The 24,242-nt window shown below is 47.2% G+C and overlaps 1 protein-coding gene across 1 annotated transcript in view; it reads left to right on the top strand.

Annotated features, from left to right (window-relative positions):
- SCAF4 (SR-related CTD associated factor 4) overlaps positions 1–24,242 on the top strand; it is a 1,013,644-nt gene that overhangs the window by 144,367 nt on the left and 845,035 nt on the right. Inside the window, exon 7 of the mRNA XM_078658400.1 lies at positions 21,929–22,003. Coding sequence (XP_078514526.1) covers positions 21,929–22,003 — 75 coding nt within the window. The remainder of the gene's footprint in view (positions 1–21,928; positions 22,004–24,242) is intronic.

Here is a 24,242-nt window from a genome sequence, read left to right as displayed (position 1 = left end):
AAACAATTGGCCTACAGTTCAGTTCTTGACTGTGTGAATCCATTTGCTGACTGAGGGTGTACATCAAATGCTTTACACTGTGCTCTGATACTGCCTTAATGCTCGACCAAGCTACCACTTTAGAGAGTAAGGTTCTATCTAACTTTACTGAATAATCAAGAGAGTAGGGAGGAGGAATAAATGTCCATTTACTTCCCCGGGTTAGGTATAAAGGTTATCAAGTGCAGAAATGGACACTTGTTACAAATTCTAAACCATTGGATAGAAATACTAAAGCACCCTCAAAAACTCAATGTATTACGGTATTGCGGTGTATATCTTTTTTCCGCCCCACATTGTAGTTATGGCATTTATCATTGGGTGCTATAGTTCGTGGTTAGTGCCAGCCTCAACCAGAGGCTCCTCTGGTCTAGTTTGCAGTGTGCAGAGATTTTTTGAGGGGTATATTAGACAAAACCTTTCATATACTTATAGATCAAGTAACTCGATCTATTATAAGTACCATTTATGTTTTACTATTATAGACTCACACCATTTATTAAAGATTTTGAGGAGTTCTATTCTTTTTAAATTCACTTTTTCACCTTTTTCACTTACCTGTACCAGGGGTACCCCTCAAAAAATCTCTGGACACTGCAAACTAGACCAGAGGAGCCTCTGGTTGAGGCGGGCACTAACCACGAACTATAGCACCCAATGATAAATGCCATAACTACAATGTGGGGCGGAAAAAAGATATACACCGCAATACCGTAATACATTGAGTTTTTGAGGGTGCTATAGTATTTCTATCCAATGGTTTAGAATTTGTAACCAGTGTCCATTTCTGCACTCGATAACCTTTCTATCTAACTTTAGCCTCTGCCAAACCTCTGGAGAGCCTTGGACTCTATACACACTTTACCTCACTTTGGTGCAGTATATATAGAGCCAGTTTCTTACACCATGCCACAGTGTACTCAGGAGCATTGGGGGACCTCGCTGGGACTGGTGGGCCACGCGGATTCGGGTCACAGTTGCCGGGTGCAGGGGTGGTTACTGGCGCAGGTTTCTCTGTCCTCAGAAGGCCCGAGTTTGTCTTGGGAGTTTCTTTTGAACAGATCTGCTTTCAACTTTGTTGAAGGAAGTCATCCCTCCCAGGTGTTCTGGAGGTTGCTGGCTGCAGGACAAAGCGACTTTTGGCTGAGGATCTCTGGATACGGCAGACCGGATGGTAGGGCTTGAGCCAAGTTAGCTCTTTTTTGCAGTCTCCTCCGCAGACGGTCTTCTTTTGTACGTTGCGGGAATCTGGCTTCTTGGTTTAGGGGTGGCCCCTAAATACTGTATTTAGGGGGCGTTTTAGGGTTCTCAGGGTCAGTAGCCAATCAGCTACTGACCTGTGGGTGACTACACGCTTGGTGTGCTCACCCCACATGGGGAGAGTGGCCGCAATCCCTAATCCTGATTGGAAAATGACTGCCATCTGAAAGATGGGCGGGCACTGAAGGATGGGCTTCGTTTCCCCTCCCCCACCTGAGGGGTGGGGTTAGCAGATTTGGGCACAACTTCTCGGCTGTTCTAATTTTTCCCGCCGAAAAGGAGGGGTGACAGGAAGGGGGCCTGCGCCTGATAGCAGGAGAAGCTGGGGGTCGCGCTACAAAGGCGACAAGGCCTTTGAAGCTCCCCTGCCACAGATGGCTCTTTCTGACCTGGGGGAGTTGTGAACACCTCCACAAAAGGCTTTGTTTCTGAGCTCCGGGAGCGGAGGCTCCCACCCAAGAGGTCCAGAAACAGGACTTGTGGTGGCAGGCTGGTGTGTACCAGTCAGGGAACCCACCAGAGGCTGGTCGTTCTTCAGTGGTATCTCTAGGATTCCCTCTGAGTGCATTTTTCGTTAAATCCCACACTGGCATCAGTCTGGGTTTAATGTGCTGAGACGTTTGAGACCAAACTTCCCAGTTTTCAATAAAGCCATTATGGTGCTGTCGAATTCGTAATGATAACTCCCAGCACCATATACTCTTAATTGCATTACTGCACTTACGATGTCTAAGAATTATTCTAGACACTGTAAGGGTACAAGGCTCGTGCACCTGTACCCACCCTCACCATCGGTATAGTGCGCTCAGCTAGAGCGGTGGCTGACATAAGCCAGGGCAGTGGGTTGTAGGCATGGCACACAGAGATGTGTGTTATGTCGACTCTTCACTTTGCTCTGCACCAAAACAAGCAGCCTGCAATGGCAGTGCGTGTGTGTGAAGGTACAGGGCCTCAGAGGGTGACACAATAAGTGCTGCAGCCCTTAGAGGCCTTCCCTGGCCAGAGTGCCCTTGGTACCTATGGTACCTTTTACAAAGGACTTGCATGTGGCCCGAGAAGTGCCAATTGGAGGTACAGTTTTTGGAAAGAACAGAGGCCCTGGGAACCGGATTGGCAGGACCCAGGGCATATCAAGCCAAAGTGCATCAATCCTCTGGCATAAAGTGGGGGGTTACTGTAACAGAAACCCAGCTTCCTACATCATGGACTAGGGTAGATCAACGGCATTGATCCTCCCGTGCTGCCTTTGATACACTTTCCCAACTTATTATTCTTCACCGTTTGGAAGAATCTGGTATTACAGAGACGGTCTTCAGGGGGCTTGCCGTACATTTGGACAAAATCAGCTTTCAGGTTAGCGAGAAGCCCTTCATGTCATACAGTTATCAGCTATACTGTGGAGTTCTGCAGGGCTCTTCTCTGAGCCCTAAACTTAACATTTATGTTCGCTGTGAGAGGCTGGCCTGGTATACAATGTCAACTAATGTAAGTGGGCACCTTGCACCAGTCCAGACAACACTTATGGTTATATAAGAGGTCTCAGACAACCTTAGAAAGCTATCCAAGTGGTATCTGTGGAGAGCAGCCTTCAGGTTTAGTCTTGAAGGAGTGTAAAACAGCTTGTTTTACCAGAATGCAATCTTATGGTATAGATGAAATTAAAAGAGAACCACATCGTAGTTAAAAAAAAATAAGCATTTATTATATAACACTACCTAGTACGTTACAGTATCTCCCACATGGAGATGGACACACAGCATGCAATACTTTAGCAAAGAACTGACCGTAAATAGCACTAATTTACTGTGGGCCCCAGGGGGGACCAAACCAAATACTAAGAAAGTGGTATAAGTACCATGACACAAGTCGAGACAATGTCGAGAGGATGTAGAATTACTGGGACCCCAAGGAAACACCCAAGGTGAGTAGACAGACACCACAGAGTGCGTGTGCAGTGTTTAAACTCGACCACGTGCTCTGTACAAGTCTATGTACAAGTCGCCGTTGGAATTTTAAAGAATAAGAACGCTTTCCAGTAGACCCTGAAGAAACCCCAGTGGAAGACAGAAGGTTGGAGAGTCACCCCACCCGTGGATACTGTGGTACCCAAGTTACTTATCCCAGGGAAGCTGGGTGCATAGATGTGAAGAAGCGTCGGAAACCTCTGTCGAACCCAATAGAGGATTTCAGGAAAGTGCCACTGCTGGAAGAGGAGAAAGTGTCTGGAGGAATCCAAACGCAGATTCTTCTTTTTTTTTTTTTTTTTTAAAAACCTTTATTGTAGCATTCAATAAAAATACAAGCATGGGCCTACAACCGCAGGGGCCGGCCGCTAAACAAAATTAAGACCCCCTATATCACAGTACGACACAGCTCATCAGCCGACAACCCTGAGGTCTGGCAGCGATTCAGGATAGAACTTGTATTAGAATGCACAACTGAGTCCCAGGATGAGACAGAGGTTCCATTTTATATTATTTAAGAAAGGATCAGGTGCCATACAATCAAACAGAAGAATACGGGGGACATGGCAAGAGACAGGATATGCACGTAAGAACCGCTATAATAGCACATTGGCGCCAAAGCATATGGATCGATGCAAACGACAATACAATATACATTCAATGTTTAGCGCCAGTTCTCAGGGCCTGCCCACCCGGCAATCAGGATATCATAAAAAGCATAAGCACTAAATACAATTACACGATAAGAATCCGAATGATTCACAAGCTATACTGATCCTTTAAGGAAGAGAAAGGGAAGGAAAGAAAAAGGCCATAGAAATAAAAAAAGGCAAAATAAAAAACCCTTTCCAACCCCCCACCCTGCACCCCTGCAAATGGCTACAGCCGAACCCCACTAGCAGCGTGCCTGTCGCCCCTAATAACTAAAAACCCTAAAAGTAGGAAAAAGAATGGAGGGAGGGCTTATCCGTTTGGGCTCCCAGCCCCTTTAGTCCCCCGGCCAGAAAGACACCCCCTATCACTAAAAGACCAACGTATGACAACACTTATAGAAGAAATTAAGGGGGCACCGTAATACACCGCCCAGCCTTTTAGATCAAACAGTTGCAGGTCGAACACCCGTAAAAGCTACTCCAACCCGTCCCGACCTAGTTGATCTTAACCTTGGCCCTTCCGAATCAGCACACGAACCCCCCCCCAGCGAGACCCAAAGGCACACAAAGGAATAATAGAGGAGAAGGGAGTCCTCAAGAATCAAGCTATGGCGACTCGTAGGCAGTGAGTCCACAAGAACTTCAGACGCAGAAAAACTCTCCCTCCTAGATGGACGGTCCCGATGTATCTTGCCCAGGAGTCGTAAAGTCACCAAGAAAGGAGAAGACGACCACAAAATGAATGGAAAGTCAAGAACAAAAGTCTCCGGGAGGGGAACGCCTTTCGATACCTCCAAAGTCGATAGTGGTGGAAGGTTCGGCAATACACTGACTACCTCGGGAACACCTTCCTCTAGTGCACCATCCGATGGTTTCAATACTTGCTTCCTCACGGGGTTCTCGCACGGAGTCAAAATGGCCGCGGTTTGAATGGCTGCAGATTGCTGTTCCAGCAGTAAGGCTGGGTCCGGTTCCACCAGGAGCATCTCAGATAGGTGCGTGTCCAATTTGCACAATAAGACATCCACATGTGAATGAAACGCCCTAATTTCTGCCAATATTGACCTCCGCGATGGCTCAAGCACCGTCCGATCCATAATCTCACACCCGACACCAATCACAATCACCTCCCCGGGTGAATCTGGTATCCTCAGGGGGGACAAACAGGATCACGAACGTGCAAATGCGGAGGGTGACCAATCTTTATTCGCAGCCACGGTCAACCCGGTTAAGGCCGCAGGCCAGAGACCCTGACCCACCGAACCCCGGCGGGCCCAATACCGGGTCCGCGGGACGGGGACCCCCACCCGCAGCCAACAGCAAGCAGAGTCACTCCTCCATCGATGCTGAGCTATAGAAACTATCGCCGCCAAATTCGGGCTTAAACAAAGCCTCCACTCCGATTGACCGGACCCAGCCTGGGTCTCCCGGCCGATGTTGTTGCACTGCAGCCCGGCTGTGAAAGTACTCGAGGCCCCGGCTTCACCGCTGGAGTAGGCCACAATCTTCAACTCGATGTAACTTCGTCATACCAGCCGATAAAAGTTCCCGGATTGAGTGCGGAACAGTTCATGTACACAGAGGCTAGGCGTAAAATCAGGATAATGTACAGGATATTGCGGCGGGATACAGAGGTCGGCGGAGCCGGGAGCCTAAGCAGCCATCTCGTTTGCTGACGTGGCTCCTCCTCCCAAACGCAGATTCTTGATGGAATATATAAAAGCAAGAGAGGACAGATTCTGGGTTACTTGGGAGTGACCAGGGGCTCGGTAGACGAATGCCCACCAATGTCCTATGCTTCAGGATAGTGGACAGTGACCTTGACTCTGCAGTTGTGGGGGCCAGGAGAGGTTGAGGATGGCCAGGAGCCGGATGCGAGCTGTCCCACGAAGGATGTTGAGTGCTGAGGGGTTGGTGTCCGGCGAGAGCACCAACAAGCCTTGGCAACAGCAACCCATGCAGGGAGTCAAGGAAGTGTACGGTTTGGATCAGCAAGGTCTAGGAGACTCACCACAAGCAGGGGAGTCAGGGTAGGCCGCGAGCAATCGGGTGATCCCAAGGAAATCAGAGGTGACCCTCCAGTAGACCCACAGGCCAACGGCACAGGAGTCTGGAGAAGACCTCGAGCAGCTCACCAAAAGAGGCAGGCCACGATGCGGGGTGGCCGAAGATTCTCGGTCACAGGGGTGCTCGGGGGTTGGGTTACTTGGAACCCAGAGATCTTCTTGCAAAGATATCAACAAGCCTTTACAACTGCAAAGGTGACTGGGTACCCAGGGGTTCGGGTATTGCAACCCCTACTCAATCTGCTGGCCTCAAACTTGGTCAGAGGGGAGAGCAGGCCTCAGGGACTTAGGAAAATGACCACCTGAGTTGCAGAGCCCAACATCTGGAGGAGCTCAGGATCTGCAGACCGGTCGTCTTCATTGTGGTGCCTGCGAATGCAGGGGAGTGACTCCTTCACTCAGAGGGAGATTACTTCGGTTGTCCTTGATGCTTTACAGGCCTTGGAAGGTTCCTGGATGATGCACAGGCACGGACGATGCAGCAGACTGGGAGACAGTCGGGCCCAAACGAAGACCAGAGTGCCCAGACGGTCGAAGTGCAGAGGTTTCAATTCAGAATCATGTCCACGACTAATCTAAGGTCCTTCAACCAGGTAATCCCTTAAGTTCCCAAGGGAGAGGGTTGGAAAGATTCATGGGACCCTCCTATGGAAGGGTCTGGACCGAGGAGGGAGGATGGAGGGGGAGTTTACTCTCCTTTTCCTTTGTCCAGTTTTGAGTCAGAGCGGGAGTCAACGGCTCCCAGGACTGGTTTTAATTTGACTATGCACAGGACACCATATGTGCCCCTCCTGCAGGTTTTCAGGCTCTGGCAAGCGCACCCACCCAGCCCTAATTAACAACATCCGCCGGTCTAGGAGGTGGTCACACTTTCCTGTGACAGGAGAGGAGCAGGATACGGGGTGTAGGATCAGAAGGATCAGCATCCAGTCTGCAACCTCTGCCTGCTGCTCGACCACAGAAAGGGAAGACTTCAACGCCTGCTTGCCATATCCATCCAAGACCCTCAGAATAAGGGAGAGGTAGAGAAGGGCGAACCACAACATGCAGGGCCAGGGGCCACCTCCATCGCTACGAGACTTGGGCCTCTCCAGTGGAGAAGAGGACATTACCGAAGGACCGGAGGACTGCACGGTTGTCGATGTCCATAAGACATCGTTGAAGGATGTAAGGGAGTCGTCGACCCCTAAGCACCCAAGTGACACTCGTAAGAGTGAAGCAAAAACCCTGAGCGACACTCGTAGAAGTGAAGCCAAGTCCTCAAAAGGAGCTCTGCCGCCGAAACATCTGGCGAAAGCAACAGCCTCCAGGGACAGTCAGCCGAGCGGATCCTTCGAAAAGGACTCCCAATTGGTTAAAACCCTCAGATGTCGAAGGTTGCCCTTGAGAAGGACATCTCGGCACCGAGGAAAGAAGGGCGAACATAGTGGAAAATGGACTTAGAGAAGATGTCAATACACCATCCCGCTGAAACATGTGCTCTAAGTCGAAAGGAATGATGAAGACGCGGAACTGCTGAAAATGCCCGAACCAGTTGAGTGACTGGGGATAGAAGACTACTAGTTTGAGGGAGAAGGCGACGAAGATCTGCAATCCTACTGGGACTCAACATCCTCGGACGCACAAGACGTGGAATGGCAACAACTCTACCTGAATCGCCGGAAGAAGGCGTAGACACGTACCCTTCAAGGACTTTGCCGCTAGACGACATAGGGATCTGCAACGTGGTGTAACCAAGGCATGTTTCCTCCTGGAAACGCCACTGCCTCAACAGACTAGGAGCCAATTCATGCCCATGCTCCCTAGTGTGCTGGGCCAGGGAAGAGAGGCCTTTAAGGAACCAGCAGTATATGCAAAGCTGTGACACCTAGAACTGAAAAGAAGTACAGACATTCTTCAAAGGACCCTGCTTACATCCAAGGGTCAGTGCCAGCCGACTCAATAATTGTAGCAACGGCTAGGAAGATGGCTAATGTTCCTGCAAATTCTGGACCACCTCCAGACAAGGAAAGTAGGCGGATGGATCTCACAGGGAGAAAGGTGGAGGGAATGCAGCAATGCACTGGCGTATCGCAAATTTCAACGCACTGCTCAACAGGCACGCATACCAACACTGGGATGAAGTGGGGCAACTCCTGAATCATTTACCGGATCAGTACCAACAAAGAGCTGCTCACCTGTTAGAGGAAGGAAAGAACTTGACGAACACATGCCTCAAATCGGCATCCGATGCTGCAGAAACATCAAGCAGGCTAATGATAGGATTGACTGAGGAAAGACATGCATGGCTCAGAATTTCGGGATTCATGCCATAGGTACAAAGTAACATCTTAAATGAGTTTCAATCTCAAATGAGAAGAGGCACACCCACAAGGAGGCCAGGTGGCAGGGCAACGTACCAACCACACCACACCAAACGTTCCAGCAAGGCTACCAAGGGAACAACCAAGGCCAGCAACAGCAGGATTCGCAGCAGCAAAGGTGGCAGTACCAACCCCGAGGACAGTCCTTTTGAGGGTGCGGAAACTGACGAGGACAGACACGAAGAAGAGGACAATGGCCCTCAACCAAGTAACTCCGCAATGCATCAGGCCCCCACCGTAGCGACACCTCGAGTGGGCGGAAAGACAAAAAGAAAAGATGCAGCCAAGCGTTCAACGACCAACAGTACCTCAAACACTCAACAGAGGGAAAAATTAGAGACTTCATCCAGGAATGGGGGTAGGTCACATCAGACAAATGGATCCTAAACATCATGCAATACGGATACTGTAGAGAGTTAGAAAGACAACCTCTGAACAGAAAACCAAGAAGAAAGGCACACTCCGCAAAGGAGCTCTCGCAGCTAGAGGCACAAGAATTGCTCAGCAAGGAGGCAATCGAAGCGGTTGTGCAAAACCAAAGGAACAAGCGTGTTTACTTAACTTACTTCCTAGTGCCAAAGGTGGACTAAACACTAAGACCCATCCTAGATCTAAGGTTCCTGAACAAATTCATAAGTACTCAAAAGTTCAAGATGACCTCCTTACAAGCGGTAATACCACAAATACATACTTGCACATCCACATCAACCACAAACAGAAGCGCCTACTAAGGTTTGTGATTAACCAAAGCCACTACCAGTTTACAGTACTGGCCTCCAATCCGCACCAAGGGTGTTTACATATGCCTAGCAGCTGTCGCAGCACATCTATGAAGGCAGGGGATACACGTATACCCCTATCTCGACAACTGGCTCAAAGACAAGTTTGTACGATCAATGCAAACTACACATCCAGCAAGTCATACTAACACTAACAGGGCTGGGCTTCTTGAATCATTGGGAGAAATCTTCAACAGATCCAGTGCAAATCAAGATATTATTAGGGGCAGAGATTGACACCATACAGGCCAAAGTTTTCCCCAGCAGGAAGAGAAGTTTGGCGATAATGAAGGAAACGTGTCATTACCTCAAGGTGCAAGTTTCTGACTGAGGACAGTGAGCAAGCTAATGGTAATGATGGCGTCTTGCATTCACCTAGAACAAAATATTCGACTACACATGAGGCCATTCCAGGAATGGATACAGCAGCAATGGTCACAGGCAACCGGGAGTTGGGAAGATCTAGTGGTTGTCATTTACGCAGTGCATCAGGAAATAGGATGGTGGATCAAACAAAAGATATCACAGTGGAAACACTTCACACAACTAACTCCAACAGTGACCATCACAACGGAAGCCTCCCAGCTGGGGTGGGGCGCACACATGAACAGACTCAAGGTGAGGGGGCTATGGTTGCCGCAGGATGCGGTCAAGCACATCAATTACCTGGAACTAAAGACCGTGTTCCTAGCCCTGAAAGCATTTCAGAAGCAGCTGTACGGAAACAGGGTATTGATCCAAACAGACAACACCATGACCATGTTCTACATCAACAAGCAGGGAGGAACACAGTTGGTAGCGCTATCGAGGCTAGCACAGGAGATATGGACATGGGCCATCTCCCTAAGGATAGACCTACTAGCAATACATCTCCCAGGGAAAGACAACGTGGACGCAGACAGACTCCGCAGACAGGCGTCCGCATCACACGAATGGGAGATCAACCAACAGAAATTACAGAAGTTATTCCGGAAGTGGGGTACACCGCAAATAGACCTATTTGCAACGCACCAAAATGCAAAATGCCAACATTTTGCAACCAGACCATCAGTCACAAGGGAATGCGCTATGAATAAGTTGGTCAATGACATTTGCATACGCTTTTCCCCCGATACCACTGATACACAGGGTACTCGGCAAATGCAGGATCAGCAACATGTCGCTGATACTAATAGCACCTCATTGGGCCAGACAGTCATGGTTCTCGCAAGTTGTGGAGATGGCGCAGGCACCAGCACACAAATTCCCAAAAAGAAGGGACCTGTTAACAATGCAAAACTGAAGGGTGCTACACCCAGCGACGGAGAGCCTCAGCCTGGCGGCTTGGCTCCTGAAGACCCGAGTGTGCACACCTCAAGCTACCGGCGAGCACAATGGCAGTACTCCGAGGCAAGAAGGCCTACCACAAGGAAATGCTACATAGCAAAGTGGAAGAGATTCTCAGAATGGTGTATTAGGGAAAAATAGCAAAGGAAAAACACAACGGAGTCAACAGTGCTAAAATACTTAACACATCTGCTGCAAAGCAAACTAAGCTACATGTCCCTAAGGGTACACTGTGGCAATTGTGGCTTATACTAGAGGAGAAACGGGTAAAAACTTCTTCACCTCCCAAGTCGTAAAATGCACAAGGTTTTCACTGCACCAGCTCACACTAAAACGGCCTTCTTATTAGCTGTCTCATCACTACGGAGAGTAAATGAGTTGCGGGCGCTAACACTTCAAGAACCTTAACTGTAGATGCAGTGATAGGATTGTAATGAGATCAGACCCACACTTCATGCCAAAGGTGGCGTCTCTGTTCCACATCAGCCAAACAATCCAAATACCTAGGTTTTTCCAAAAACCAACCACAAGCACAGAGAGAACGATGCATACACTGGACGGAAGAAGGGCGGTGATGTTATGTTATGTTATTTTTATTTGTACCGCGCACAGCTGCCCCAGCAAAGGGGCGCCCTGGCGCTTCGAAAAGGTAAACACAACACAGCACTAAAAAAGAAGGCAGAAAGGAAAAGAGACACCACGAAGGAGCTAAACAAATAAAAAGGTCTTGATGGCCCTTCTAAACTGAAGGAGCTCGTCGATGGCCCGGATTTGCAGAGGAAGAGAATTCCACCAGCTCGCCGCCAGGACTCGGATGCACTACATAGAAAGAACAAAGGAGTGCAGAAAGACAAAGCAGCTTCTTCAGACGACCTGTTACCAAGAACACCATTGGACGATGGATTGCACAAGCCATTCAACTATGCCACAAACAAGCTGGGCAACAGTTAAAAGGAGCAGCTCATGCTCCATCAACAAGGAAGAAAGGAGCAACAATTGTGTTTCTAGCTAACCCACCAATTCAAGACATTTGCCAAGCTGCAACATGGTATTCAGTGCACACGTTCATTAAGCACTTCTGTGTGGATATCCACATGAACAAAGAAGCGCAAGTGGGACAGAGGTCTTAAAACACCTTTTCAGTAGCCAGTGCTCATGTTCCACCCAGCCACCACAAGAAGGACAAACCGCTACAAAGTCTATGCAGAAAGACCCAGAAAGATTCATGCTGAAAAACGTATAGTTTCTTACCTGTCGGTGTAGTTTTGCAGCTTAAAGACTTTCTGGATTTACTAGCGAACCCACCCTCCTTTGCCAGAAAGGAGGAAGGGGATTAAAGATGAACAAGACTTAAGAAATAAGAGGAAAAACAATAATAACACAAGAAAAGAAAAAAGAATCCGAAGATGGCGGCCAAAGGTGGGAGCTTCTGCCAGAAGCGCGCCGATGTCACGAAGGACAACAAATGGTGGGATGTCGACGACCACTTGGGCCAAAAAAGCGAAAAAAAGACTATAATTACGGACTCAACCACTAGATGGCGGAATAATGCACAGCATAGTGAATCCAGAAAGTCTTCAAGCTGCAAAACTACACCGACCGGTAAAGTATAAGTTATCGGTTTCGAGGTAAGTAATCAGTCTTTTGAATTAGGGTTCTGGGATAGTCAGGGGCCTCCCAGGGTCAGTGATGCACTGTTGTTGCACCCTCAGCGGCACTCGGGCAGCCGGGTGCAGAGTGTTGAGACCCAATGTTATCCTATGGAAGATAGGGGTGGGGGCTCTGTTTAGTGGCGGCTGGCAAGCAGGCCACAGGGTTGTGGGAGCAAAACTCAAAGGGTTAAGCTCAGGTCAAGGAAGGGACCAAGTTGGCACCAAAGGGGCACCCTCAGCGGCACTAGGGCAGCTCCAGAAAGATCCTCGTCCCCTTGCCTGCAGTGTTTCTTTGTTCCGGAGAATCTCCATTGAATAAACAGGGCACCGACCTCAACACCGCACCCTGCACCCGGCTGCCCTAGCGCTGCTGAGGGGCCCCTTTTGTGCTAACATGGTCTCCAATGTGCCCTGAGCTTAACCCTAGGAGCTTTGCTCCCACAACCCTGTGGCCTGCTTGCCAGCCGCCACCGACAAGAGCCCCCCCTATCCTCCATAGGATAACATTGGGTCTCAACACTCTGTCCCAGTGCTGAATCCAGGATCCAGCACCGAGTAAGAAAAAGTAACGATAACCTAACTTACCTGCAAAGTGAATTTCCTCCCATAGGATAACATTGGTGATTCTATGTGAAAAAGTTTCAAAGTGTCATCTTTTGAAATGCAATAATATTCCTTAAAAATCGTACCGTTAACCAAAACTCATTTACTCACCTGTTTTTAGGAAATGTCACAAGGCTGAATCTAGGATCCAGTCCTGTGTTAACCAAAATAATCTGAAAAGTAATTAACCGCATTTTACATAAGAAGCCCATTCACTTGAATGTACTATACCTGCAATTTGTTGCAAACTGCTTTCTTAAAACTGTAACCAAAACCAGTACAAGTTGCACTGCTATTTTGAACTGTGTTCATACAAGTAATTTACTACTGAAAGTATTTTTATGCTTACCTGCACCAGGCTTGCTTGGTACTAGAAATAAAACAGTATATTTTTTTATACAAAACAATAGGCCTAGAGTTCAGTTCTTGAGTGTGTGAATCCATTTGCTGTCTGAGGGTGTACATCAAATGCTTTACACTGTCCTCTGATACTGCCTTACTGCTCGACCAACCTACCACTTTAGAGAGTAATGTTCTATCTAACTTTAACCTTTCCCAAACCTGTGGAGACCCTTGGACTCTATACACACTGTACCTCACTTTGGTGCAGTATATGTATGTATAGAGCCAGTTTCTTACACGGACCCAACACCAGATGGCGATCGATGCTAAAGCATATGACTCTACAGCTCTATATGCCAAGAACAGATGCATACTGGGTAAGTAGCAATTTCCTTTTAGCGCATTTAACATACAACCCTCACACATCGCCGAACCACTTTAATTCGTCTAGTGACGGTGGGACCACATGGTGGGTATCTTGTAAGTAGAGCAAGACATTGTTTGCATAGAAGGAAACCATGTGCATGACATGCTCCACCTTGATTCCCAAACAGTCGCTCAGCTGCTGAAAGTTAGCTGCCATCAGCTCAACTCCAAGGCGAATAATCAAGAGTACAATGGGCATCCCTTCCTAGTTCCCTGCTCGACCTGCCCAGGTTCTGATATTTTCAGTCTTTACTCTGTCTATGGGTTTGCTATAAAAAACAAGATCCTAATTACATTACCTTCCCTAAGTCATAAGGGAACTGGTTCAATCTAAAGCCGACCAATTAAAAAATTGTGTAAATAATTATAGCAACGCCTCGAGTTCCCCGCTCCCCTCAATACTTGCTCACTGCCAGGGCTTCAGCTTCAAGAAGTATAAGCACTGCTCCTTTCTCCGTATTAAAGTCAGCCAGGAGCCGCTCCCCAGTCGGCAACGACAAGCGCAGCGAAGAACAGCAAGCCGTTAGTAGTGCAGACTGGTCATGGCTGCCAGCCCCCTTATCCCAAAATAAGATCAATTGAAATAACAACGAACATGGCTTAATAATTTGCTCCTGGAATAACAACGGACTTTCGTTGATATTCCAATCCCCAGACACACTTAGATTTAAAAAAAACATATTATTCTTCTCCAGGAAACCTGGTTATCAACCAACATCCCAATCGAAGGGTACCTAGAATTCAGTCACCCTCCACGAGTCAGCAAGTTCGGCAGACAGTGCGGCAGACTTTCTATTTACACATCTACCAGATTGTCCGCATGTATCAAACAGCTAAAATTTGAAGTAGACTTGGTCGCTGGCATTCTGGTCGAAAATTTTACATCAGAGAGCAAGCTACTACTAAATATTTAAATATTTGCATTTCTTCTTGCACCACTGAGAAAAAAATCTAAAGTGGATCTCCTGACCGAAATATTATGCAACGTCATAAGCACATACGGCAGTACACCCTGTTTAATCTCTGGAGATTTTAATACAAACCTCTGCTACAACCAATTTGAGGACCTAGGGATCATCCTGCCAGCAGTCCCCTCACATCTCGCCATACAAACATTACTGCTTAGACCTTCAAAATTCAGCGAATATGCAGTCCTTCAATCCAGCAGACTAGGTTATATAGTAATAAACGGTCGCTCACCCACAGAAACTCTCCCGGCCTAGACAGGAACTAATGGCCGAACGCCTTCATTTCTGGACTTTACACTAAGAAACTGTCAGGTGCCCCACAAGACTCACCTGGGCTTGTGAAGCGTTTCTTCAGAGACGACAGGGACCACCGCCCCTGTTCCCAAACAACCCCCGTGGGGAATAACACCCGTCACGGATTGGATGGATCCAGGGATGGGGGCCAATAAAGCAAGAGGAGTGGCCTTGGTGGATGGGACGTTGGCGAGGGTCTAGGCACAGCTGAGAAAATAAGAGAAGACAAGATTAGGAAGTGGAACTATTTCCGCACTATATAACAACCCACAACGCACATGCAGGAAGGAACCCCTGGCTCCGGTACTCACCAAGACACACTCGTGCCGAACCAAGGAAGAGGCCAGCAACGTAGCGTCCAGGTGCCTTGATGCCTTGGAGAAGAAATTAATGAAAGCGCTGCTGCGCAAGAACCACCAAGTACAAACAAACAAAAGAAGGCGCTCCTGCACGTAAGCGACCAGAACTAGAACTCCAGGGTAAGCGCTATAGCGCGGCCCAGTGCATGTAGGCACATGCCATAGATCAGCAGTGTTCCTACGCTTCTCGCGTCAGGTCACTAGTAGTAGTGATTTTGCGCAACTGCCAAAAGCAAGGGAAAAAACAAGCGATGTCTGTCACAGCTCTCCTGCGCTTACTAACCGGGAAAGCAGCAGCGCTCCTGCGCAACTGCCAGGGAAGGGTTAATCCTGGTTTCAATGGAACACAGCGCTTCTAGCGCTCAGCAACCGGTGTAAGCGTCTGAGCTCCGAGCTCTGGGGGCTCCGGGAAGCACAGGCCAGCGCAACCCAAGCCCTTTGGAAACAAGCTGCCAGGAATAAGTCACGTAACGCTTGCAGGCTCTGGAAGCGTTACCGTGACTCGTCGTGCCGAGGAACCTCCAGGGATTAAGTAGGGCAGAGCCGATCCGCTGCCGTCTGCTGGGCTCCGTGCACACTCGGGAAACGGAATCAGAAGCACCGAACCGGAGGTGCTTCACGCCTTTAAACTTAGTCCCCTGGAAGTGATGACATTGGCCGGAGGACTAGACCGGGGTACCACTTCCGGACGGAAGTGAGTATTCCCGCATGTATGTTGTGGCGCCCGAAACGGCGGAAAAACACCACCTGACAAACAGTGAAATGCTCCCCTTAATCGAGTACCATTACATTGCAGAGCAAGGGGAGAGTGACCACCGACCCCAAATAACTTTATCACTCCACATGCCCCACCACCATGCAATCGCTCGCACGCTGTTAGACAGTCACTCGGAGCCTCCCCTGTTATGGAGAAATGCAGTGCTTTTCTACGTTTACTAAGCGAAAAAGTCACGCCCATCATCGACGGCAGGGAAGCACTTGTAAACAGTTTAATAAATGGATTTCTGTTCAAATCTTGTACCTGGCAGGACACACCACAACTTCTCATTTCACCTGCAACAAAATCTCAAAGAAATTCGGCCCTATGCCGGGCCAAAAAAAGCTTGTAAAATGCAATCCTATTCAATCACTAACCGCAAGCTCAAAAAGCTTTCAAGGCATCCGTGCATAGAGACATTCAGCGTCAGACCAGTTCTGGTTGAAGTTAGTCTACGCCAGCAAGAAGTCCAACTCATAGCAATTCTGGTCTCTCGTGAATAGAGGCACACTAGGAGGCAGAGGACACAGTTGCGCAAACATAAGCGCCGACGACTGGACTGAGTTTCTATCCAATCACTTCGGCGAATATTCAAGCAGGATAGAGTATCCCAGCGCCTATTCAACATCTAAATCTTGGTCAGCACTCACTAAAGCCCGCTTCGCAGGTAACATCGGGTCCATCATCCCAGTCGAAGGTGCTCCAGATGAAACCATAATCTAGAGAATGGAGGCACGAAATGATCCACCATCTGAGATGCTGACGACACAGGAGTTTTAAGAAACACCATTGCTGGGATAATTAGGAAAGGTAGGTCAGACTGAGCTCCTGGCCCCAATGGATTACCCCAGGTCTTGTTCAAGTCAGATGTAACGTCGTGATCAGGTCTCCTCTCACCCCTGTTTTTACATTGCAGGCTCAATCACCACATCCCGGATTCCTGGAAAGGCGCTATCATCCACCCCATCTACAAGAGTGGTAAAAAAAACGACCCGAAAAATTATAGAATGATAGCCCTCCTTGACATCGAATCTAAATACTATGCCAGCATTTTGCTGGAAGAACTGTCAACCTGGGCCGAATCAACACAGCGCCTCCCCTTCAATCAGACCGGCTTCGTGGCTAATTCAGGCACAACCAGTAACCTACTGACACTAACCTTTTTGATGGAGAAGGCAGACGTCCGTCGTCTCCAACTATATTGCTGCTTCGTCGACTTCAAGGCTGCTTTTGATCAGGTGCCACGCGGCTGTTTATTGCAAAAATTCGAGAGCTGGGGCATACCCCCAGCTCTCTTAAAAGCCCTAATCCAACTCCACACACGAACCTGGATAAAAATTAAGTTGGGAGACTGCTCTCATGTCTCAAAGATTCAAACAGGAAGTGGTGTTAAACAAGCTTCTTGTTGGCATCCCTTCTTTTTAATATCTTCATCTCGGACCTATCCTCCACACTTGACAAAGTTAATTCTCACCCGCCTCAACGAGATGTAACCCGCTTCAGTAACCTTTCATACACTGACGACCTTGTTTTACTGAGCCACACAAAGGTAGGCCTACAGAGGCTACTTGACTAACTACTCCCCTATACAATTGAAGATGCTCTCTAACTGAATTTGTCAAAAACTAGAATAATTCATTTCGGCAAACAGAAGCAGCAGAAATGTGGGTGGTTTTTCAACAATAAAATCATTGACACAGTGCTACACTGTAAATACCTGGGAATCGTCCTTGACTCCAGACTTTCCTTCACCAAGCAAAAGGATGCCGTTAAGTCTAAAGCACTGTCGCTAGGTTCGCCTCGACAAAACTCTCAAAACATCTACTTGGGCCAAGCCTAACTCCACTGCTTAAGGTGATGAAGGCTAAAATCACCAAATCTCTATCATATGGGCACGAGATTATGATGGGCACAACAACCATACTTTTGAACCAATCCACCACCAGAGTCTTCAAACGAGCATGGCGCCTGTTCAGGTCTTCATCCCCAGCACAGGTTAGACTGGAACTTGGCCTGTTAGATCATAGCAGCATTGAGGCAGACACGTTTATCAAGCTCTGCAACAGACTGCGCAATTTCTGGGATGGTAGTCTGGAGGCCAAACCTTGGAATGAAATATCAACCAGTACATCTAGGCAAAAATATCAGCACCACTTGGCCCACTCACTACAGCTACTTGGACTTACGGAATATTGGGGAACAAATCCATCACAACAGGCATTATAGACTGTAATTAAGGGAAGTGTCTGGCTTTGGTCTTTTCATTCCGACAAGGCAAAACTATCCAGAAGGAAACACGCCTGGGCCGTTCTCTCATTTCAAACCGGGAGTTGTCATCCTTCCTATCTAGTACATACTCACTTTATTGGAAGGTCAAGGTCAAGTTCATGGCCATAAGGCTGGGTGAGTGGCCTTTTTAAAAGCATTTGCCACAATGGCGGCACCCTAGTGTCCGCATCGAAAGCAGAGAGTGCGGCTACCACTCTGAAAGCATTGACCCTATAGCCTGCACATGCCCCGCTCTGCTCATCTACAGACTGATTTTGTTGTGGGAGGAGTGGAACAAACTTGGTCCCTGCACATGTCAGGCCATAATAGCTGCTATGAACCCAGAAAATACAAAGCTGTACATTCGGATCCACCAAATTTGTCATCGGAGAAGCTAAATCGCTGAGGAGAGATAATGCAGCAAAAACTGTTTGAGTTAGTCAGAACACAATCCAAAGAGCAACCCCAGACACCCAGCCCCATGGGCGATACTCCTTTCTGCGAAGACTTCTCTGCCTTCTTTATCCAAAAAACTGAGAGAATAAGAAGCGATCTCCTCAATGACGCTATCCTGTACTCCAGCCCCCGACACACAGCAGTGCCTCAACCAAAGAACAATGCTACTTGGTCAGCCTTTGACACCTACTCCGAAGAAGAAATTGGCAGACTGCTCAACACCTTGAAACCTTCCAATCACCTCTCTGACCCCCTTCCTGCTAACGCTGTAAAAGACTTTTCCCCTTGGCTTCTCCCACTCTGGTCAAAGATTATCAATAGCTCTCTTCAACAAGGATCCATCCCCAACGCCCTCAAAGTAGGGCAAGTCACTCCGCTTCTGAAAAAACCAACAGCAGACCCCACTGATCTAAACAATTACCGCCCTATTACAAACATTCCCACTCTCGCTAAACTGTTGGAAAAATGTGTACAACTACAACTGACTAAACACATAGATAAGTTTGATCTCCTAAACGCTCATCAGTCAGGCTTCCGAGCAGGGCACAGTACCGAAACTGCCATGACTCACATAGTGGACGATGCCCTCCAAATCCTAGACCAAAACGATACCTGCCTCCTCATCCTTCTGGATCTCTCCTCAGCATTCGATACAGTTAAACATGAGAACTTACTCGAACTGTTAAACACAAGAATGGGCATATCTGGGACTGTTCTAAAGTGGTTCACCTAATTTCTATACAACCGGACACAAAGATTCAAAAGCAACAACCTGCTGTCCTCTCCGGTACCTGTATCGCTAGGGGTCCCTCAAGGATCCTCCCTCTCCCCAACACTGTTCAACCTAGTTATGGAACCTCTCACTACGTTGCTACAGGCATCTAATGTGCACTTTCACATGTATGCCGACGACACCCAACTTTATCTCAAAATACAATCTCCCAAGGACATCATGCTTCTGAACACCACGATCAGAAACACCCAATCCTGGCTTGCTGAGAATCACCTCAAACTCAATGCTCTGAAGACCGAGTTCCTCCTGATCTCACCTCCCGCTAAAATATCCACGGCTCAAACATGGCTTAAGCAATTAACGGCTCTAAATGTACAGCCCATCGTAGTAGACTCAGCAAAATCTTTAGGCATAACACTGGACACCAATCTCAACATGCAGCAGCACATCAGCAAGGCAACCAAAGGAGCGAACTTCCAAATCAATACCCTGAGAAAACTTAAACCCTTCCTTCCTGCCAAAGACTTCCAAACTGCAGTACAATCTATAGTCATCCCGCACATAGATTACGGTAGCACCGCCCTCTGCGGGCTCCCCCTAACTACAACGGCACCCCTAAGAGCGTCCCTTAACGCCGCAGCGAGACTAGTCACTGGCTCAAAAAAACACTCGCATATCTCCCCGGACTTTAAATCACTGAAATGGCTACCTTTTGAAGCCAGAATACAACTGAAAATCGCATGCATGACACACAAGGCTGTGCACCGGAATTCACCCGCCTATCTCACTCAAAAGCTGACAATTTCGGGTGGCTCCCGAACTACTAGAAGCACGAACAATCTTTTGCTGAAACCTCGAAGATTTCGGAAGGAAAAAACTTATAAACGCTCCTTTTCAGGAATGGCACCCAGGATCTGGAACTCACTCCCTCCGGAAACAAGGCTCATCTCCTCCGAAACAATCTTTAAGAGGGAAGTTAAAGCGATCCTCATGGCAAAATACACATGATCTATTGCTCCGTATCACTCATGAATCTGCCCTGTAAGTCCTGCCCGACCCTGGTCTACTGTACCACCCGTGTTATCGAATTACTTAACTGTATACGCTCACTCTTTGTATTTTGTTATAATGTTTGATGCACCTGGTTGATTATGTATATTGTTATATTATTGACGCACCTGGTTGACTTTGCACACTTTACCCTCTCCATCTCAACGTTCCTTACTCCCCTAATACTCTCGCACCTGTGGGACTATACACCCTGCTCACACCTACCTCAACTGTGCCCACCTTTAAACTCTAAATATTCTAAACACGCTTAAGCAAGTATATGCTCCTTATTATTGCACTTTATACTATTGACGCAATTGTTTGTCTATACACTGTGTACCGACACTACCTCACCTGTGACCTACCTCATGTCCTTTGTCCCACCTATGTAACTAGCACCTTGTACCTAACTACCTCATATATTACTCTGTATATACGCTTTATTACTTTGTATTTTTTATCCCCATGCCCTTGTAAAGCGCTCTGATATCTGCAAAGATCTTGTTTGCGCTATATAAAACTTTCAAAATAAATAAATAAACCTTCTGCCGGCTTGTCGCGCCATCTCTTCGCAATAAAATCTTAGCTGCCTCCGGCTCATCCAGTGTTTTTCACCTGAAAGTTGTCTTCCGCGTTTAACACTATTTTTCACATTTATTCATTTTTGTGTTAGACTTTCTTAAAACTACGCTGGGACTGTTTTGTTACCCAAGACCACAAACTATATAGGCAAACTACCCCAACATTTGTAGATTTATTTTAATCACAACTCATTTTACAGCAAGACTCCACACTGTTTATGTATAAATTAGGGTCCTCTCTTTTAAACGTTGTCTGTGTTCACATGAGCTAAATGGTTTTACCATTTTGTTATGGTTTTTAGTAATCAAACAATACATTTTTGAGTCTTTGCATGACCCATTTTATAGTGTTGATTTAGAATTCCATCTCAATAAATTTCACACACATAATCCCACTGTAGCGAGTCGTATTCCTTTTCCATGTCTCTCAGGCAACCACTACTGGTAAACCATTTTCCTTTGAACACTCACTAAGGACATGTCAGCTGCCTAACATTCATAGCAGTATGCTTGCCGGGGTAAACCCAGTCTGAACGAGATGGACGAGTATGAGTAGCAAGGGTGACAGTCTGGTTGCTACAACTTCTGTAGTGATGTCCAGCAGAAAGAAGCAGTTAAGTCTTACATCTGGTGTTGGGTTTTTTAGGACTTCGGATCCAATATGCTTTAATTTAGAAAAATAAAGTGAAAATCAATTACTTGTTGAGGTGCACATTACTTATACCTCTCTGATGGTCAAAAGGGATGCCAGACGTAATTAGAGAATCTTCTTTATTTCAATGTATTGTTTGCTCTTCTGATGCCAGAGGAACTTTGTCCCTGTTGCCGACAGTATTATTCAAGCTATTATATATAGGGTCCACAGTCTTATCATTTCTGGCTGGCCCAGGTAGGTTGTTGTCGTACCAATATTAACCAGGTAGTGCAGTTATGAAGATACAGTGTTGTACTCCATTTTAAATCACACATTTTTCTTGCTTTCACTTCAGAGACACAGCATGCAGTGGAGTATCCTGAGGAAAGAGAGAACCTCAATGTCACGTGGAAGTCTGACAGCACTACTGGTATGCAGAACTTTATTATTTGGTCCTGTGAAGTATAATTCACATGTGTACAATTGTGTAAGGAAACCAGCTCTTTGCAGGTTTTCTTCCACTTTTTGCCCCCATTTTATTTCTACTACTAGGTACCTAGTTAATGGTGAAATTGCATTGAAATGCCTTGGGCCTTGCTAAGGAGGACTCCATGCTTGTGTGCTGACCCTTAGAATGGTGCATGTTTAAATTGGCTTGTGTAGGAAAGTGGGTTTCTGTTACAATAACCTCCCCACCACACTTTTTCTGCCAGATTTCTGATGCACTTTAACTTGATGTTCCCAATCCGATTGTTAGAAAGTGGCTCTGTATATACTGTTCCAAAGTAAGGTACAGTGTGCTCAGAGTCCACAGTCCCCAGAGGTTTGGCAGAGGCTAAAGCTAGATATAACATTATTCTCTAAAGTGGTAGCTTGGTCGAGCAGTAAGGCAGTATCAGAGGACTTTGTAAAGCATTTGTTGTACACACTCAGTCAGCAAATGGTCTCACACACTCAAGAACTAAACTCTAGGCCAATTGTTTTGTATATAAAAATATATTATATTTTAGAACTAAAGGTAATTACTTTCTCAGAATGAGATGTTGCAATTGAATAATTTCAATGAGCAATAGACTTGTAGGTGTGGGTATAATGTGCAGAGAAGCTTGATACCAAACTTCCCAGTTTTCAGTGTAGCCATTATGGTGCTGTGGACTTCGTAATGACAAACTCCCAGCACCATATACTCTTAATGGCCTTACTGCACGTACAGTGGAAAAATTAGCACAACCCAGAAGGGCTGCCCCTCAGGTGGGGGAGGCGAGATGAAGCCCACTTTTCTGTGCCTGCCATATTGCAGACCTACTCCATTCAGGACTATGGATTGTGCCCACTTCCTTACGTGGGGTGAGCACTCAAAGGGTGTAGTCACCCTGAGGTCAGTAGCCCATTGGCTACTAACCTAGAGACCCCCAAAACACCCCTTAAATACAGTATATAGAGAGCAGCCCTGAATGAAGAAGGCAGAATCCCGCACCTTACGAAGGACGAAAGAAAACACCCAGCAGAGGAGTCTGCAGAGAAAAACTGACTTGGCCCCATCCCTACTGGCCCGTCTGCAGTTTCCAGAGATCCTGCGCCAAAAGTCTCCTTGTCCTGCAGGCAGTGAACTCCAGAACCCTTGGAGGACTGACTGCCTTCAACAAAGACCAGATCTCCTGTGAACAGCAGCTCTGTTCCAAAGAAACTCCCTAGACAGACTCTGTACCTGCTGCGGACAAAGAAACCCGACGCCTGAAACCACCACTGCGCAAGACACTGCCGGAATCCGGGTGGCTCACCGGTCCCAGTGAGGTCACTCCGCTCTCCAGTGCCCGAGTCCACAGTGGGTTGATCCCTCCAGGACTCCCTGATGTCTCCTGCAGCCTCTGCACGGAGACCCCCCCAACTGCGAATGGCTCGTTAAGGTGAAATCCGACCTCAAAAGACACCCCTGCAACCAGCCGCCCTTCGCCCTGGAAAAAAGTCCTCCTGGACCGAGTTTGCAGCTAAAAGACCAAACTGAGAACCCCCATTGAAAACTACAGGGCACCTGTCGCCAAACAGCAACCTATTGCCAGCCGCCCCTGCGGGTGCACTTTGTGTGCTAAACCAGATCCCCCTTTGCCCTGAGCCTAACAGCAGGTGCTTTGCTCCCACAACCTTGTGGCCTGCTCGTGAGCAGCCACCAACTGGAGGCCCCCTATCCCCCATTGGATAACATTGGAGATCAACATACTGCACTCGGCCGCCCTAGTGCAGCTGAGGGTGCTTTGAGAGTGCATCCTTGACCCTGGGGGAACCTTTTTTCTAACCCCAGAAACGCAACCCCAAAGACCAAGTACTTACCTGGTAACCAATAACTTAATTAAAAAGTAATCTGAAAAGTTACTAAAAAGTAATCTGAACATTTTTTTCCATATTTTTACTTACCTGTATTTCAAACAACTGCATTTGAACCTGCATTCGATTGTAAACACTGAATAAGATTTTTCAAAGCATTCATTTCACTTACCTGTGCCAGGCTTGGCTTGGTTATAAAAATAAAATAACGAAATATTTTTATACAAACCAAATTGGTCCGAGTTCAGTCTTTGATTGTGTACAGCAACTGCTTAACACTACCCTCTGATAAAGCATTACCGCTCGCCCACACTACCACAAATAGACTAAAGTGCTATCTACTTTTA

Source organism: Lissotriton helveticus, chromosome 8, assembly GCF_964261635.1.
Source record: "Lissotriton helveticus chromosome 8, aLisHel1.1, whole genome shotgun sequence".
NCBI classification, from domain to species: domain Eukaryota; kingdom Metazoa; phylum Chordata; class Amphibia; order Caudata; family Salamandridae; genus Lissotriton; species Lissotriton helveticus.
Note: the sequence above shows the minus strand (reverse complement) of the source record. Positions and strands in the feature narration are given on the sequence as shown.